General features: G+C 44.7%; 1 protein-coding gene and 1 pseudogene across 3 annotated transcripts; one reads left to right on the top strand and one right to left on the bottom strand.

Annotated features, from left to right (window-relative positions):
* The first annotated feature begins 3,141 nt into the window (after positions 1-3,141).
* On the top strand, positions 3,142-9,727 carry Serpina3f (serine (or cysteine) peptidase inhibitor, clade A, member 3F). 3 transcript variants are annotated; one of them, NM_001168294.1, is made up of 6 exons: positions 3,142-3,218; positions 3,733-3,944; positions 5,467-6,085; positions 6,804-7,077; positions 8,017-8,167; positions 8,807-9,727. In NM_001168294.1, exons 3-6 carry the CDS (start codon positions 5,479-5,481, stop codon positions 9,110-9,112), a joined length of 1,338 nt encoding a protein of 445 aa, NP_001161766.1. In that variant the 5' UTR covers positions 3,142-3,218; positions 3,733-3,944; positions 5,467-5,478; the 3' UTR covers positions 9,113-9,727. The 3 variants fall into 3 exon arrangements, with proteins under 3 accessions (NP_001161766.1, NP_001161767.1, NP_001028507.2); NM_001033335.3 differs by lacking the exon at positions 3,142-3,218 and adding an exon at positions 3,231-3,266; NM_001168295.1 differs by lacking the exon at positions 3,733-3,944.
* A 7,585-nt stretch (positions 9,728-17,312) lies between these two features.
* Positions 17,313-18,681, bottom strand: Gm8918 (predicted gene 8918; annotated as a pseudogene).

Raw genomic sequence — 20,124 nt, forward strand, 5'->3', positions numbered from 1 at the left:
GGATATACTTGGGAAGTTACAGCAATGGGAAAGAAGAAACAGATGGTTCCAGAAGGTTGAGAGTAAGCAGATCATGCAATACAGAGTGAAGGATTCCTTCTGCATGATAGGGTTATGGCATGTGTGGAGAGCTTTTTGGGGCCCATTGGCAGGAATCTGACTTTGGGCCAGGACAAGAAAGTAAGCTCACACAGGAATCTAATTTTCGGCTAGAACAAAGAAGTAGGCTACAGGCAAGAATATGAGTTTGAGCTAGGATAGGGAAATAGGCTCAGATATCTTGGTCATCCTGATAAGCCCTTAGAAACAGTGATCACAGACAGACTTGATGTACTGCCTTGCTTGTTCCTTGACTATTTCTGTTTATTGTACTGCTTGACCTTATTGCTTACATGTAATTAATATGGAATAAGAGCAGATTGGGAAAAATAAACCCACCTGAGAGCCTCAGAAGTGGCTGGGGACATGCTAAAATGTTGTCTAATTTTCTTTTTTTCTTTTTAAACCTCACTCCTGCCCTGGAGTACCTATATACTGACTGAGCTGGCTTGGTCAGAACTGTCTCCGTGAGAGTGGAGGAATCACATGGATCTTTTTAAATGAGTACAGACTCAGGGAGTGGAGCCAAAGACAAGTTCAGGCTCCACTGTAGATTTTCTTGGGATGATTCAGAGGGAAAATAAAAGACTTGGTTAGTGCCCAGGGATGGGATGTGTCCTGTATATCAAAGCTGAGGAACCCACCAGACTTTGGTCCAATAGGCTCCAGGAGTCCAGAAAGACAGAGAAAGCAGGCTAAAGTGATCCAATGAGGAGACAGACACAGAGTATACAGCTACTAAATTAAATAGTAGGAGTGGACAGACATACAGACAGGGTATGAAGAGACATTAATTCATTTTTCTATCGCTATGATGAAACACCATGACCAATAAGCAAGTTGAGAAGGAAAGGGTTCTGACGCTTATACTTCTACAACAACATTCATCACTGAAGGAAATCGGGGAGGAAGCCAAGCAAGGCAGAATCCTGGAGGCAGGAGCCCGTGCAGGACCATGCAGAGCTGCTGCTTACTGCCTTGCTTCACATGGCTTCCTCTGCCTCCTTCCTTACAGACCCAGACTCATGAGTCCAGGGATGGCACCATGCACAATTGGCTGAGCACACTCCATCAATCAGTATGAAAATGCTCTGCAAACTGAGACACAGGTTCAAATGACAACTGAGATTCCTTCCTGTCAGATGACCACACTTTGTTTCAAGTTGACATGAATCTAGCCTGCACAGTGGAAAGGAAAGAGCTGGAATGACCAACTCTAAAATTTGATGTTGAATGTGGTGGATAACTGGAGCCAGCAGAATTCAGCAGAAACACCCAGGAGTCTCAAAAGTGACACTTAAGTTAGGGTGGATAGGACCGTGTGAAAAGTGCCCAGTGTTCTTTCCCTGGTTTCACAACCAAATGTAAGCAAAGAGGCAGTGAAGACATTAAACTAAAGTCTGTAGATAGGAAGAAGATCTTATTGGGAATAAAATTGGCAGGCCCTCTTACTCCCCCTCCCCCACCTTCCCCCCCTCCCCCTCTCCCTCCCCTCTCTCCCTCTACCTTCTCCCCTCTCCCTCTACCTTCTCCTCTCTCCCTCTACACTCTCCCCTCACCCCTTTCCCCTCTCCTCCACTCTCCCTTCTCCCTTCTGCTCTCCCTTTCTCCCTCCTCCTCTCCTCCCAGTCCCACCTCTCCCCCCACTCCTCCCTCCTCCCCCCACCCCCCCATTTCATGCCTGCAGGCACAGAGAAGAAGCAACATCTGAAAGAAGAAAAAAGATTTGATATGACAGCAGTATAGGGTGCTTTGAGATGATTCAGGCTGTCTGCATGGAATAGAAACTAGGTCCCTTGCCTGAAGTCGCTGATATTTATGGGAATATTAAGGTTCTTCCTGGCGAACAGGAATAAACCATAGACCATCTTCTTTCCTGGTGTGTGTAGAGCCAACTTGAGGCTTTCCTTAGGCATCAAGAATCCTCCCTGTTAGGACCTGCACTTCCATTTGGGGGACTGCAGCTATGAACCGAACACATGCTGCTGAGAACTCACCCTACTGTTGACACAAAATCCACAGCTATGATCCTAAAGAGAGTAAGGGATACTTCATTCTAAAGCCAGTTTGCATGACAATTGTCAGAGAACACAGATTTTCATCACTCAAATTCCTTGTTCCAATGAGGAATCATCTCTACAAAATCATTATAGCTTTACAAAAGAAAGAAAGTCACAAACCTGGGCAAGTTTAGGAGACATGGGCGGATACCTGAGAGAGGCAGCTGCATCAGCATCAGCATGGGGAAAGCTGCTCTCTAGACTCAAGGCATCATCTGCTGCCATGCTTAGCTCTTGGGGTGCAGCTAGCTGGTTGCTAAGTTAATAGATCCTATTGTCACAGATGGCAGTTCTGACACACAGGCAGGCAATGCATGGGTGTTCCATAGAGGTAGAACTTAGCACAAGATAAGGTGATAATGAGCCTCTGTCAGGACCTGCCATGCTCCAATCTCTCTAGAGAACTCAAATTCCCATTAGCCAGTCAGTCTCTGCAGACAAAGACTCTTTTCAGATTTCTTCCACTGTCAGACACAGGCAGCTGCCCTTCAGAAGTCAGTTAGCCAAGCAGTGCAAAGCACATCTCTGTTTATTATGTACCCATTCTAGCATGACAGGACACTTATATAGAAGCAGGCTAAAGCCTGTCAGCATTGCAGAATGTGTGCCTCCAGCATGGACATAGAATTGTTTTCTCTTACAAAGCCCAGGATAAGTGTTAGCTTTAACTCTCCTGGGGACTTGTGGTCTGTGCTTGTGCCCGGTCTTTTTGCCTTCATTACACATCCCTCTCCCACAGTCTCCTTTCAACATTAAAAAAGCAGAAACCACACCAGGACACCCTCTACCATGTTTATTTATAACAGTTAGGGGATTGCCCAGCAGGAAATGATTTTGCAAGCTAAAACCTATCAGTTCTATTTCCTAGAAATCACCCATTTCCCATCAGAACCCAGAGCACAGCTTGTATACATCACCATTTCCTAAGATGTGGGACCAGTCCTTGGTGGAAATAAATAGTTCAGCAAACAGTGGAGAGAACAGCAGACCAGGAAGGCAGCAGCCCTGCCCACCAGGAGCCAGCTACCACAGACACTGGCCTTTGCTCCAGCTCTGCAGGTAAGGCGTGATACTTTCTCTCTGGTGAACAGAAGGAGTCTTCACTGGGTTTGTGGTATTGTCTATGACCTAAGGTTTTGTTTTGGGGGGGGTGAGGATTTTTATCTGGGGCAGTAGATTGGACTCCAGGAACATTTCTGCAGTGCATGAAAATCTTCACTCTTATCTGGGTCTTTATGGCTATGGAAGCTGCAGGTGCCATGAGCGATGCTCCTGGAAAGCAAATGGAGCCTGCACCTTCTGACCCTCCACAGGTCCATACTGAGACCTTGCTAATTCAGGTGCTGATGTAGAAGCCAGGAGGGGACAGTATTGTTACAGAGTCCCTCAGCAGATTGAGAACCACTGCTATGCTCATATCAGACTGCAGAGGCCTTATGTTCAGGGACACCACTTCCCTTGGAAATTCCATGGAAAGGAAACCAGGGCCACACTCTCTCCTAGACAGGTATAATATAGTAAGAACCCGGAAATCCCACCTACTTGCCCAGTGATTGGTGTCTTTATTCATTAGAAGGTTTACAGCAGTCACCTGAGTCCTTCCAGAAGACCCCTCTTGGAAGAGAAGAATTAGCACTAAAATACAAACAGCACCAGGACCATCCACAACAGAACTGAGCTGTCAAAGCCATTGGCAAGATCTTAAAAACTAAAGAAGAGAAGGGAAGAACAAGCTCTAGGAAAATGAGAGTGGAGGAAAAGACAGCAGCTTCCAAACAATGAGCAGTAAGTGTCTGATATTTTCATTTTTCATTCTCAGCACTATAAACAGAGATGAACTAAAGGCCCTGGTTAGTTGATAATTCAGTGGTTTTTGTGGTTTCTTGATAAGACAGGTATAATATAGATAAGACAACTACTCAGCTGCTGACTCAATTCTACTGCTCCACCAACAGACTAGCCTGTGTTCTGTGGAGATAATCTTGAAATAAAGTACTATCCGATGCTTTTCCAAAGAAATGGTTGCCTCAGTTTGACAAACAGTAAAGGTGGCTGAAGACCCTGGCTCCTCTGCAGACATGTCAGTGCCCTGGGGACATGAGGCAAAGCTCCAACACCTTCCTCCCCTGCTCTCCTTTCTCCAACATCTCCCAGTCTCTTATCCCCTCCATCTTCTCTTAGCTCCTTCATCCTGTCCCCTCATCCTCCCATCATACAGCCCATCTACCTTCCACTTCCACATTCCTTCTTCTCCTGTCCCATTGTCCTCTCCGTTCCCCACTCCTCCCCCTCCCCATCCCACTCCTAAGGTATCTGCATTTCCTCTGATCTCTCCTACAGTCTGCAGAGGCTGAAAAGGGGCAGCTGTCTTCAGAAAGATCACAAACCATCACTTGTAGGGTTTCATGGTACCTGTGACTCCCAGGACAGGTGTGTATAGAGGAGATGGCCCTTTGGACATTTGTCACATCTACTCCCATGTTGAAGATATTATATATTACAGATATTATTGATAATTATGTAACATGGTCCTCTTGACAGATTGCCCACAGAAGTTTACCCATCTGCTTGCTACCACACAGACATCCAGAAAGCCAGAATAAAATATTGTCCAGGTTTGAGAGATTCAGGCTCCACTCACTTTTCTTCCCACCGTTTTTCAATGAGATATAAACTACCAGGTGGTACCTTGGCTTGAGTTAAAGAACCTTCCACTATTGGTCCTTTTAATAGGTACCTGTTCTCAGAGGTCCCAAGGCTCTGACACTGAGCCAGATAATTATAGTGTTTTTTCCAAATTGACATCCCCACTCCAAGAAACATGCTCTAGATCCACCTCACTGCCATGAGATTTCTTAAACAGGTCACCTGGAGGTTGGGCTGGGTCCTGTCCTGCCTAACTGGTCTAAGATTCTTTCCCTGAGTCCAGACTAAGGGGAGGTGATGAGGTGTTGGCACACAATTGCAAAGGAAGATGGTTCCTGCCTCCCAGTAAGTCCTTATGCCAATGTCAGAAAAGGAGAGGAGACAGAGGCTGGTGCACAATCCCGCATTCTTCACTTCCTTTCGTGGCAGTCACTTCATTTCTCTGGATAATGGTTCTCTATTAGGAAAGTGGCTACATTAACAACAGGTCCTCCATAGGTAAAGGAAGCAGGGCACAGGCTGATGTCATTACAGAGGCAAGAGCATCTCCTATGAAGGTTACAGAGGTAACCAAACATAAAACAGGCCAGATAAGAGAACTAGGAGATGGTCAGCACAACACTAACTAACATAAACTGAATGGATCTTTTCCTTCACACAGGAGAAGAGAGTAATGGCTGGTGTCTCCCCTGCTGTCTTTGGCTGCCCAGATGTCACCCTGGGAAGGAACACTGCAGTCCGTGAAGTCCAAGAAAATATCACATCAGTGGACAGTTTAACACTGGCCTCCAGCAACACTGACTTTGCCTTCAGCCTCTACAAGGAGCTGGTTTTGAAGAATCCAGATGAAAATGTTGTCTTCTCCCCATTCAGCATCTGCACTGCCTTGGCCCTGCTGTCCCTGGGAGCAAAGAGCAACACCCTGAAGGAAATCCTAGAAGGTCTCAAGTTCAACCTCACAGAGACCCCTGAACCAGACATCCACCAGGGCTTTAGGTACTTGCTAGACCTTCTCAGTCAGCCAGGGAACCAGGTACAGATCAGCACAGGCAGTGCCCTGTTTATTGAAAAGCACCTGCAGATCCTGGCAGAGTTCAAGGAGAAAGCAAGGGCTCTGTACCAGGCTGAGGCCTTCACAGCAGATTTCCAGCAGCCTCTCGAGGCCACAAAGCTCATCAATGACTATGTGAGCAATCACACCCAGGGGAAGATCAAGGAACTCATTTCAGACCTGGATAAAAGGACATTGATGGTGCTGGTGAATTACATCTACTTTAAAGGTGGGCATGGTCACTGCCTGGGAGTGGAGGGAGATGATCTTGTCAGGAACTTGTGTCCTTTATGCTGCCCATTTTAAAGTAGGTTTTAAAGCCTTGCAGGAATGGTTGTGTAATTTTTATTACACACAGGACTTACATCGCTAAGATTTCTAGATATAGTTATAATTCCTGGAACACACACATTACCCATGCCTTACTGACTGCAGTATCAATGGATTCCTGGTAAATCGAGTCTGTGTTACAGGACCCAGGGGCTTCACACTAAGCCCACGCTTGGCTTTCAGTCCGGCCTTCCAATAATGTGGTTCCCACCCAGGAGCACAGTTAACAGACCTCAGAGAGGGAGGACTCAACTCTTCACTTTTCTCCCAATACCTTCTAGACATGCTTCCCCTAAGGACAACAGGATCCCAGTCTCCCTCCAGGCTCCAGGCTCACCATTTGCACTCTCATCCCTTGCTTACACACCTGTTACTCAGAACCTCAATTCTCAAGGCTGAGGGTTAGAGGTTGTTCTTTGCAAACTAAGCCTGTGGATCCCTTCTCATTCAGATTTCTGTTTCTCTCAAGGATTTTCTAATTATTATAAAACTACTAAGGGACACTGTGCTGTTGAAGGTATATTGACAGCTGTCATGACTCAGCAGTTGGTACAATATGGGGTGGAGATGCAGTCTTTGTGCTACTGTTACTATCTGATGATTTACTTCACATTTAGGCAAATGGGAGATGCCCTTTGATCCGGATGATACATGTAAGTCTGAGTTCTACTTGGATGAGAATAGGTCTGTGAAGGTGCCCATGATGAAAATTAATAACCTGACGACACCCTACTTCCGGGATGAGGAGCTGTCCTGCACTGTGGTGGAGCTGAAGTACACAGGAAATGCCAGTGCCATGTTCATCCTCCCGGACCAGGGCAAGATGCAGCAGGTGGAAGCCAGCTTGCAACCAGAGACCCTGAGGAATTGGAAGGACTCTCTGAAGCCCAGGTACATAGACAAAGGACCCAGAACTGACAAGGATCCCCGTAGTGCTGTTGTTCTGATGTCTAGTAGCCCATTAACTCAAGAGTCTCACTTACAGCCTGTGTAAAGGTTAAAGTGTCAGCAGGGGACAGGTGGAGTTGAATTGAGTCCCCTCCACTACCTCAGGTGTTTCAGGCCTGATTTTACTGTGTTTTTTTCCTTCACAATATGAGACCAGCTCACAGAGGGAGCTGAGGTTTCTCTCTAACAGCCTTTGTAGACATGGTGTCTTGAGTGAGTGGAGAGCTGTGAGCCAGGGGGGATTGTGATTGACAGGAGATGAGCTCTGAGACACAGCTGTGCCCCATGGAGTCCTCTCATCCCCTCGTCCATCGTTCACTCAACATTCATGGTATGGTGACTTGAAGACCCACTACATGCCAAGCTGGACATAGACCCTCAGAGTCTATCAGAGATTAAAGTCCAAAAAATTTTCTTAACCTCTGGGCTTTGTTGCAATTGAGGAAGGGAAAGTGTGGGAATGCTAATACAGTGAATCTTTATTTCATTCCTCACTGGTGAGAAGTAGAGAGGTGATAGGGGGAGTGTCAGAGGATAAGGACAGCTGGAGTCTGATGCAGGATCCTATGTTAAACAGAAGGCTCCTTAGGTGATGTCAGAGGGCCTCATGACAGGGAAGGGCTGCATTTGTGGATCTAGGAGGAAAGCAATCTCAGTCAAAGAACACCCAGCATCAAGTCAGGATGCCTGTTTACTGTTCACACTTTCATGCACTGACGGGTAATTAATGTATTAGGGAGAACAAAGTCAAGTTGTGTTGGCATGGCTGGGAAGAGGACTTCCCTGTAATTAGAGGACTCTCTGTGTAGAGGAGCCCCAGTGGCACAGTGGACTGAAGGAGCCACAGAGTACAGGAACTCTTCCTCTCTCTTTCATTCTCAGGTTGATAAATGAGCTCTGCCTGCCCAAGTTCTCCATCTCCACCGACTACAGCCTGGAGCACATCCTTCCTGAGCTGGGCATCAGGGAGCTCTTCTCCACCCAGGCTGACCTGTCTGCAATCACAGGAACCAAGGATCTGAGAACTTCTCAGGTAAAGCAAGAAATGTGGGGTAGGTCAGCTTGGTAGTGAATGTGGATGGTTAAGGGTATGTCGGTATGTGGCATTGGCAAATGTGTGAGAACACCTGTACTTCTGTTTGCCTCATGCCGGGGAGAGCTTAATCCCACCCTAGATAATCTTGCTGAGGGCATGCAGCCAGTCCCTACATTGCCCTTTGGACTAGACCTCACCAAGGACCCCATGGTGATGAAGTGCCTATGCTTGGTGTTAGATCACATGGTTACCAACCTGTGCTACACTGCAGGTGCCACTCACAATCCACTGCAGGCACAAAGCATGCCCAGCCTCAACTTCACTGCAGCAGCCTGGACTTCTTCTCTAGCACATAGAATAGCAGCACTAAACATAAGAGACATAATAAAAAATGCTGGCATTGCCTACTCCTGTCCTCCTGTTGTAGTGGTTTCAGGGCATCCCTGTTTCAGACACTGAGCTGACCAGGGCCTGCCTCATCTCACAGCTTGAACAGAGACTTGGGAATCCAGGGTTAGAGCTCAGGGAAGGAACAAAACTCTTCATGAGCAGGTGAAGCCAGCACTCACTGCTTGCTCAATACCCTTCTCCTGCCCTCCCTGGTCTTCAGTTTGTGATGTGTTTCTCTCCCCACAGGTGGTCCACAAGGCTGTGCTGGATGTGGCTGAGACAGGCACAGAAGCAGCTGCTGGCACAGGATATCAAAATCTCCAATGTTGTCAAGGTGTAATCTACTCTATGAAAATATATTTCGACAGGCCATTCCTGATGATTATCTCTGACACAAACACTCATATTGCCCTCTTTATGGCAAAAGTTTCAAATCCAGAGAGTGATGAGAACTTCCTAAATGTGGAGTATGCTTTTCCCCAAGTGCTGGAAATTATGCCTGAATATAGGTCTGTCTGCACATGTTGCCTTCCATGTCTGACTAGACAGTGACACTGACCAATTCTGTCACGTCCTCATGCAGAGAAACAAGCCTATGACTGGTTATTGTCAGACTCCCTGTCATAATGGTAGCACTAAATCAAGTTCCTGACCTGAAATTTTTGTTATTCCCCGTCCCTGCTGTCTCCACTGTATCTGCTTCAACTCAAAAGACTGGGACCGTCAGTGAGGCTCTCTCCTAACTTAGGCTCTGCTTATGTCTGCCTTCAGCTTTTCAGTAATGATGGGACTATACAAGTTTACAGGCCAACCCATAAGGTTTAAGAAGGGAACCTGCAACTGTGGTCCTATCTGCAGCATCTGAAATGTTTGGTGCCCAGTTCTACCTTACTCTTGCCTTCCTCTGGGCAGAGCTATTCTCAGTCCCTGCATAGTCTCCTGGCCCCACCCAGATCTGATACAGGTGGAGCCCTCACCCCTGCAGCTGCATGGGGCTGTGGGTCAGGGTAGTTCTTCTACCCCTAGCACTCCTAATCAGGACAGAGAAGTCGCCTAACCCTAAGTGTCTAGTTGACCAACCACACAAGACAGATGGACACCTCCACCTTCATCACACAAATTGAAAGGGCAGGAGCTAAGGATCAATAAACATGTAACTGCATTGAATGTGACAGTGTTCACAGAGTTTCTGTTTAGCGATTATACCCTCTGGTGACAACAGGAACATAGAGATTGTCACTCACACTCTGTGACTCCTGTGATGGCCCTCTGTCCTACATGCTATTGTGAGTCCGGTTATGGATAAAATAACTGAGGCACAGAGAAGCTTAGCCATTTTCCCATGACACACAGCTAGGTATTATAGTATTTCAAGTTTACTGGTAACAAGGCACAACCTGCATCCAACAGTGAGTCTGCGCCTGAGACTTCACAGTGGTGGTGGGCGGGTGAATGATAAAGTCAAGACTCTGGATGCTTCACACAGAGCACCCAAAAAGACCTGGGTAGAGGAGGTGAGCTCTGTGATGAGGACGGAGGATGGGGATGATGGTGATGATGGTGGTGGTGGTGGTGGTGGTGGTGGTTATGATGGTGGTGAGGAGGAGGAAGAAGAGAAGGAGGAGGAGGAAGAGGAGGCAGTGTTAGTAGTCAGATGACCAAAAAAAGAATTTAGTCCAGTGCAAAGAACAATGGAGCCATTTCCTGGAACCTAAGAAGTAGCAAACTTTGGAAAAGTGCAGAACATACACTAGATGGTCAATACCGTAGCCCCATGTGATCCTCTCATGTGTCAGAGCCACAGGGGGCTGTGCAGGGTCAACCACTGCTCCTGTTACACCACTGCAACTTGTGTGGCCACAATGCAGGGAACTTGGTGGAGCAGGGTCATGGGGATCATCATTGATGGAATCTTCAGGGAACAGCAGGTCAAACCTAGAGAGAGGAGTGGGTGATAGAGAACAAGGACTGAGCCAGGTTAGTAACTAGTTAGAGGAGGAGAGGAGGCCAAGGTGCATCTGGGTCAGGTGCTGGGTGACCATGGAGAATCCTGTGAGACTGCAAACACAGCCAGAGGCCTGCAGACAGAAGGAAAGCTGTCCATCCAGGTGGAGACACACCTGTGCCTCAAGGCTCCTGAGAAGACACAGTGGCAGGTGGACCTGTGGTCAGCAGAGCATCACACACACAGGATTCCCTTCCCAGTGAGCACCAAGATACCACACATAGAAACCATGGTGTGAGAGAAGAAGGGACCATCTATTGACAGCAGCCAAGGGTCCCCACAATGACAATAAGCCTAACTGTCAGTCAAGTACATGAGATGGACACCAAATGCACTCTATGAGTAGTGATATGAACCAGATCTGTCCCTCCATCCACTTGGCTTCTACCAGGTGTCTAAGGAGCCTAGGGTTTAATAAATCTCATGCTGCCCTTTTGGAGGCCAAAATATGAGTCTGTCTCTTAAAGGAGTCTAGAACCTAGGTATCAGCAATTTCTTCTCATCATTCCTTCAGGGCTGACCTTTTCCATGCCTCTTGAAACCAAAATTTTGTCATGGTGAAGAAGCCTCTAAAGGTAGAGGCCCAATGTGCAATAGAGGTGACAGAGTGTGGAGGGGAAAAGATAGGACACATTATAGTTCCCTAAGGCTGACACCTGGGATCTTCCTGTGAGACTCAGTTCCTTCTACATGCTAAGCATCCATTTCTTAAAATGTAACAAGGGGGAGTAAATGAAAGGTCGAACCTCAAAACACAATGTGTCCTTCCCACTGGATCTAATGAAACTCTGACATATCACCTTGAGGTTTGAACTCAACTACCTAACAGAGATCATGGACAAGGTCTCATGTCTACACAGGAAAGATTAGCATGCAGGACTATGGGATAGGGAGTAATAGCGCTGGCAATAGTTATAATGACCATCAACATCCTGGATGCCACCTCTGCCCTCACACTAGTCCAACGCCTGCAGCTACATCTCAGAAACTGATTCAAAATGCAGGCAAAGGCCAAGAACTTGTTTCTCTCCATGATATATGGTTGCAGGGCTAGAATTCCAAGCCTTCCTGTGCAGCTGTAGGAGTGGAGAATGGTGCAGCATCTTTGGAGAGGTTGATACTGCAATCACACTGTAGGCAGGTACTCAGAGGAACAGGAAGCAAGGACATGACAGGTACTGCAGCCATCGTCCACCACGCTTTTCATAGTTGGCAAAGGGAATGTGACTCAGGTCCCAACAGATGCATGGAAGAGAAGAGCTTGCTCAGGCCATAAGTTATTACTACATTAGACAAATGATGGAGGTGACATTTCCTGTTTCCTTGTGTGTGAGACTGCCAATATGCTCACAGGTAAAGAAGTCAGACCCAGTAGGGCCGGTGTCATGTGACCCATAGATGTGTGATTGTTCAGAACAGGGGAATTCATTAATTGAAAGGGTGTTGTAATGGTTATATGGATCTTTGGGGAGCAGAGAGTGGGGGGTGACTCATCAATGGGTATGAAATCTGTACAGCAATGACTAACATGGCTTGAAATGAGACACTGGAAATCCATCCAGACAGGAATGAAATGTGGGTCCTAAAGGGAGGTTCTCTGAAATTTAAGTGTGTTAAAGGGCTGGGCAGCAGAGGAAAGCCCAGCTGCTGGTTGTGAAGTTTGTGTGTGGTGCTGGGACATGGGGACAATAATACAACATGATATGGGGACCAAACACCAAGCTTCACCAGATCCTCTATGTCACCATCAGTCCAGCTGCACTCCCTCCTTTCCACTTCATTGGTTTTCTCTTTCACTGTGAGCACAAGTAGAAGTTGCTTTACTAACATGTCATCCACTCCTCCTTTTGAGTCAAGGAGGAAATGAAATATCTGAGAGTGAGTTTAAGGTCAGTAGGGCAAGATAGTGAGGCACTGAGTCAAAAGGAAATGTAAGAAGAGGGCTGTGCACATGGATGCACACTTACACGTTCACAAACACACAGACACACATTATACACCTGCTCAGGAATGACTCAGTGGTAGGCTGTTTTCTGAGTATATGTCAGGCCCTGAGTACAAGCATATATATATTTGTGTGTGTGTGAGTGTGTGTAGGTATGGATTTTTATATAGACACACATATACATATGTTTGGGTAAATATGTATACATGAGTTTGTATATACATAGACACACATATATGTATGATATACATGTGTATATACATATGTTGAAAATGGACAAGTATGTTGATGTGTAAGGATGTTCAGGATCTTCTAGCTTTGCACAGATGTAATTTGCACATGGGGCACTTGGCCTTGAACTTGGGCTATTCGATTTGCTACAACCAGAACATAAAAGAAGAAACAAATATAGGATTGTCAAAGCAAACCCATCTGTTTCTCAGTTAAACAAATGAGGCTGCTGGGACTCAGGTAGACTGCGTAGGGCTGCTGGCAAGAATAGCAGGAAGAACAGGACACCTGACTCACACACTTCTCTCTGCCCTTAGTCAGCCAGGTCACTTTTATTGCATACCTAACCTGAACAGGCTGAGGAAGGACCAGGGATGAAATTGCTAAGGTTTATTCTCTTCTTTAAAGTACAAACTCATTTTTCTGCATCCAAGTGTCAGGTCCTACTGACTGGTATTCTTCATCATTACATTGATCTGTAACCCGCCATCATAGTGCTAAAAACACCAGAGCCCACGGGATGAGCCATCATAGTGTTAAAAACACCAGAGCCCACGGGATGAGCATGTAGGACATGTTTTAACAGCCATGGAGCTCCCTAGACATAAGGCATATCAGTCCCAGAAATGAGCAGCAGGCGTCTACCATGGGCTGTGCAGAAAGGTTTCGAACATCAGCTTTGCAAATGCCTTAAAGAGACAGACCGACTACTGCTCTGGTGGCAAGGTACAAAGGTTTACTGATTTCTTCAGCTTATAAGCATGGGTAGGATTTGCAATTTTTACTCAAACAATAACATCTTTGCTTAATTAAAATTAACACACAATATTTTCACTCTTGGTTTCAGTTTCTCATAATAAGAACTTCTTCAAAATAAGGAACTGTTTATCAACAGACCCAAGACATCCTCCTCAACGGATACATATTGACTCTTGGCTAGGAGCAGGAAATAACTTTGGCCCACAGAAAGTCATGTTTGGACATCCCTCCCTTCCAGGAGGGACAGCCCCTGAACTTTCCCCCAGTTAACTGCTGTGACCCTTTCAGGCCAGAACCAAAGGGAAGCCATTGTTCTCCTCATTCCACCCTTTTTTCTTTAACTAAATGAACATGGGAGGCAGATGACCCTTTTCCTCAGCAAGTTTTAACTTCTTCAATTCAATCAAGCTTTTATGAGTCTGTTGCATTGCCCCACGAATTAAATAGGGAAATAAACTATATCCAGTTATTAATAATCCTGCAATAATTATAACACCAATTACCCAATTTTTTAAAAGATGTAAAGAATGGAAAAGCAGATTTAAGAGCATCAACAAAGGTTTTAGTCTGTTCCATAATGTGAATATCAATTTTTGGAATGTTCATAATATCTTAAATATGTTCTTTTAATTCATTTAAATCAAGGGACGTATAAGAATTATCCCATACTCATTGTAAATGGTTTTGTATCTTATCCCATGAGCACTTACTATCATCATATGGAACTGGGGTAACACAAATAGTCTTAAATTCAGCATGACAAATTCTCTTATAGCCATAATCTGCAATCGACGACCCAATAAATCAATGAGAGAATTCACTCTCATTTCAATTTTTATCCCATTCTTTTTGAACATATAAGGCTTTAACCAAGCCATTAACATATGCTGCAGTGTGTATACTTTGCACTAAGGACACAGAAGCAGTTGCCATTACCGTCCTAGCAACTATCAAGGCAGCTATTCCTGCTATAATTATGCCTATGACCCTTTTAGATCGTAACAACAATTCTGTGGTTGCATGCTCAAGAATTGCTAGGGCTTTTTCATCATACCAATCCTTAGTCAAATTAACTGGTAAATAAACATAACCAGGTTGCTTAACAATCAAAAAATTACTTAAAGTAGAATTAACACAATTAGTTATTTGACAATTAGTACAATTAACAGTATTAATATCTATCAATAAATTCCCACTCAAAAAGGCCAATGGTTCTGGAACACACACACGTACAAAAACTTCAGTCTTATTTTGTTCGTCCTGAAATGCCGTGATGTTCCCGATAGGAATCCAGGTGCTGTTAATTCTTTTAACTCTTATCATCCCAAGGACTGCAATGGCTTTCCATAATGAAGAAAAATAAGTTTCATTATTTTTTGTACAAATCCCATAAACCAAATTAATAGGACAATGATTAATATAATCCAAAATATTCCAATCACACAAGGTGGTATTAGAGCAAACAGTCTCATTAGCATAGCAATATCTCCAAAAGGGAGAAAAACCCAATTTCGGGGGCAAAACAGTCCTGCATACAGGAATCCGTTGTGGAGGACGTCTGGGGCCTCTTCTAGGATCATTTAATATCGGATAATAAAGTCCAGGGCCCAATGTATGCCTGCATTAACATTATTGTCCCAATCATCTTGTATGTTAACTTGTTCACAATTTTCAGTCAAGTTCTCGCCAAAACACAACAAAGACCCTTCATATTTACCAGAAGAATTTAATAAGGCATGAAATTGTAATATATGACCATCAGAGTACTCTCCTAAATACTTGGTTTGATTGACATAAACAGGAATATCTACAGTTTCATCCCAAGTGACGGGATGAATTGTAGGTGGATTTGGAACATCCGCCCAATAAACTTATGCAGAGCAGCCTCAATGTAACATCCAGATAATGCTAATCAACAGGGCAATCTGCTGCATTCGATCCTGTGCTGTCATGGAAGTTATCATTCGAGGTTCCTGGCAGTGGCGTTGAAAGGAAAGAGAGACATCTGTCTTCTTAATTATCCATCTTGGTTTTCAGCATGGTGTACACACCGGGATGTCAACCCACAAGGGGAAGGTGCGTCTGTTGGGAAAACACAAACATACCCACAGCTCCATAAAAGTACAGGATCTGGGTCGTGTAATGAGCCGTCCATCTGATCTTTCCAATAGACTAAAGGTTTTGCTTTATCTTCGTGATGCCAATGCCTGTCAGCTGCAGACAACCCATCAGCATCCAAATTTTAAAAATGTAAAGTAAACAAGGTATGAGAAAGAAGAGATTTCGGGGTATCCTTAAATCCCCATGTCACCCTTTTTAATTTCTTCAAATGAGCCTTTAAAAGGCCATTCGCCTTCTCAACTATTCCCAGTCCCTGAGGATTATAAGGAATTCCTGTTTTCAAAACAATGGCAAATTTCATGCAAAACCTTTGGAAAGCTTTACTGGTATAGGCTGGTCCATTACCAGTCTTAATTACCTTTGGTATACCCAAAATAGAGAAACATGGCAATAAATATGTACAAACATGAGAAGCTGTTTCTCCTGTTAATGCATTAGCAACACAAAAATGAGAATAAGTACCAATAACTACATGAGCATAAGATAATTTACCCAATTGTGGAACATGTGTAACATCCATTTGCCACAAATCATTAGGCTGTAAACCTCTGGGATTTACACCATAATGAGATACAGGCAAGAATGGAGCGCAAGAAGAACATGGCTTCAAAATCGTTCTAGTTTGCTCCTTAGCAATCTTATGTAGGAGCCTTAAGGTATGAGTAGAAAGATGAATTTTATAGTGACCACATTTAGCCAAAACAATAGGATCCAAAACTAAAGCTTCTCCTACCAGAGCTTTGTCAGTACAATCATTGCCTGCAGTTAAAGGTATCAAAGCTTTATCAATACAATCATTGCCTGCAGTTAAAGGTATCAAAGCTTTATCAATACAATCATTGCCTACAGTTAAAGGTATCAAAGCTTTATCAATACAATCATTGCCTACAGTTAAAGGTCCGGGAAGATCAGAATGAGCTTTTATATGACCAATATAAATAGAATGTTTTCCAAGCAAGAATAGTGTTTGTGCCATACCACCTCCAGTAGGATCTGTGTGACAAGTTCCACAGACTGAGGCAATTGACCTCAAAAGGCCCTGTAGGTGTATGAGTCATATTAAAAATCAACAAATGTAAAGGCAAAGAATCATCTATATAAGTAACAAACTGTTTTTCAGTAGCTCTTTTCTACTTGTTGTAAGGCCAACAAGTTAAAACTCAAAGAGAGGTAGGATCAGCACTCCTACTAAGAATATCAAATAAGAGTTTCAATTCTCCTGTAGTAAGCTTTAAATAAGGATGAAGCCAATTAATATCACTTAATAGCTTTCGACAATTATTTAATTTTTTTTCCTGGTCTGGGAAGGAACCACTTCCCTTTTTTAAAAAAATTTTATTTCAGAAAGGAGGACAGACATAAGAGCTTAGAAGGAAATGGAGCCAGACTCAGAGGTTCCACCCAGGCAGAAGGAGGCTGCTCTTGGGAGGGGCTCCAAGGGGGAGGCACTTTAGGACACTTTGGCTGGGCCCTGGCTTCCATGAGGGACAGTCCTGTGTTGGGAGGACCTGTGGGAGGCATCATCCTTAGGCCACTATCTGATAGAGCTGCTGTCAGGAGCCTCAGGGACCCTACTTGAGCCAGGGTCAGCTTAGGTCTGGCTGGAAGAATGTGGGTAACTAAGCTCCTTGAGTGCCCGGAAGGGGCACAGGGCATGGACAAAGGCTGTAGGCTGCTGAGTAAGCCTGCCACAGGTTCAGACTTTATAGGGAATGTCCTCAGCAAAGCCCTGGTCCCCAGCTTTGCCTAGCCCAACACTGCTCCTGAAGGAGCTCATGAATCAGCCACTCAAGAATCGCTTCCTGGGGTATATGTTTGTACTTTTCCCATTTGTGTGTTCCAGGGGGGGGCGAGTTCCCGGGAGCCAAGCTGCAGGAAGGTGGTGTGACTACTTTTTCACAATCTGGATGACATCCTCATGCTCTATAGTGTGCGTCAGGCCTACCCACTGCAGGCTGTACTTGGTGCTTGTACCCCACACCAAGGCATACTTAAACTGGCTGACCAGTGACCGATGGATGCAGTGGCACACATGTTCAACAAAGGCCCCTTTCTGGAGAATGATGGGGTCTGTGAAGTCTGGTCTCTGCCCTCTCTTCTTGGTGTAAATGCAGGTGAGGGCCAGGTACTCCAACAGCATCTCCAGCAGGTAGTCCAGGTTAAGCTTCATACTGCAACTGATAACTACACTGTTGGGCTTTCGAGCTAACCCGTCTACTTCTTCCATGGAGATCTGGTCAATTTTGTTATACACATAGAGGCAGGGCATATACACCCGGTTGCCTACAATCACATCGATGAAGTCATCTGGAGAGCAGTCTTCTCAGAAGAGTACCTCGGCATTGAAGATCTTGTATTCATGTAAGATGAGCTGCACCAGCTTCTCAGAGCATTGTTTCAGAATGACTGTTGAGTTAAAGGAGATACCACCACCTTTCTTGAGCTTGAAATAGATATTGGGCTTATGCTTGTTCAGGTGAATACCCACAGACCCCAGCTCCTTCTCCAGCAGGGACCTCTACACATCTTCCTTGGTGGCATCCAGCATCATGACGACGACATCAGCTGTGTGTGCTACAGCAATCACCTGCCGGCCACGGCCTCACCCTTGTGCTGCTCCTTCAATGATTCCAGGAAGGTCCAAGAGCTGGATGTTGGCACCTTTGTATTCAATGACCCCAGGGATGCACGTCAGTGAGGTGAACTCATAGGATGCAACTTTGCTGGCTGTAGAGGTCATCAGACTCAATAAGGTGGACTTACCCACAGAGGGAAAGCCAATCAGTGCCACACGGGCATCACCTGACTTCATGATATCAAAGGCCTCTCCTTTGGATGAGGCAGATTTGGATGGTTCCAGGAGCTGGGCCCAATACTTGGCAAGTTTTGCTTTCAGCAGGCCCAGGTGGTACTTGGTGGCCTTGTTCTTCGCGTCTGAGTGATCTCCTTCTCGATCTCCGAGATTTTCTCCAAGATCCCCATAGTTGTAGCTTTGGCAGAGATTCACACTGCCTATAGCTTACAGTGCTGAGAGCTCATGTCTGATGCAGGAGGCAAAGCCTATTTAATGTTTTTAAATTGTACCTATGAATAAGTATTTTCTGTGGGAAAACAGCTTGATCTGTAAGCCTAAAACCTAAATAATTATAAGCATCTTGAGTTTGCACTTTTTTCTGGAGCTATTTGTAATCCTTTATCAGATAATGCCTGTTGTAAATTTCTATAACATAGAAGCAAGTTCTGTGGATCGTTCCCTGCTAATAAGATATCATCCATGCAATGTATAATGTACATTATTGGTTATTGCTATCTATTAGGCTGAATGGCTTGTGACACAAATTTTGACATAATGTAGGACTGTTAGCCATGCCTTAAGAAAGAACTATCTATTGATACCTTTTTATTGGCTCTTTAAAATTAATAGAAAGAACACTGAAAGCAAATCTTTCACAATTCTGAGAATGCAAAGGAATAGTAAAGAAACGATCTTACAAATCTACTGCTATTTTATAATATCCTTTATGAATGTCTCTAACTGCTTACTTTTTTTTAAGATTTCAAAACACTGACTACAGCACATAATTCAATTATCTGTGCCGAAGCAGGAGGAAACTCCAAAGAATAAATGTGATCCAGTCACATATACTTCTTTCCCATAGAAGGGCTGTTTATAAATACAGTAGAGGTGTTCTTTATGGGATGCATGTGTAAAATTACAGAAAATATAAAAGCATGCTTTACTGATTTCTTCAGCTTATATGCATGGGATACGACTTTGCAATTTTTACTCCAACAATAACATCTTTGCTTAGTTAAACTTAACACACAATATTATCATTCTTGGATTCATTTTCTCATAATAAGAACTTCTTCAGAATAAGGAACTGTTTATCAGCAGACCCAAGACATCCTCCTCAACGGATACATTGACTAGGAATAAGGAAATAACATTGGCCCACAGAAAGCCATGTTAGGACATCCCTCCCTTCCAGTTAACTTCTCTGACCCTTTCAGGCCAGAACCAAAGGGAAGCCATTGTTCTCCTCAGAAAGGGAAACCAAAAGCAGATGACTTTCTGCATTTTCTACTTACTCAGGTTGTGTGTGTCACTAAATGTGACCTTCATGTCATCCTGGAGCAGAGGGGCGGCAGGAGGGGAAACTGAGACTGGAGAGTGTATTAAACAGCAGATGAGAGGCTGTTTTGACCCTCACCCTGAACACTAACCCTGTTCCAAAGTGCCCTGCTACCCAGCTCTCCTCTGAAAAAACAGGCCAGGGCTACTGACCTCTGCATATTTGTGCTGGGGACTCTCAGCCTTGTACAGCCCACACTCAACTTCAGTACATACAGAATTCCAGCTTCCCATTGCTTCCCTGTGGACAAACCTCAGTGTCAGGGCCACGCTGGCCTGGTGAGTCTTTTTAGCTCCTTGGAAGGTTCAACGAAAACACTCACTACAAGGGAATGTGCATCCATAGATGGCAAGCTAGCTGAATAGGA

The sequence above is a fragment of the Mus musculus genome, chromosome 12 (genome assembly GCF_000001635.26).
Source record: "Mus musculus strain C57BL/6J chromosome 12, GRCm38.p6 C57BL/6J".
NCBI lineage: Eukaryota > Metazoa > Chordata > Mammalia > Rodentia > Muridae > Mus > Mus musculus.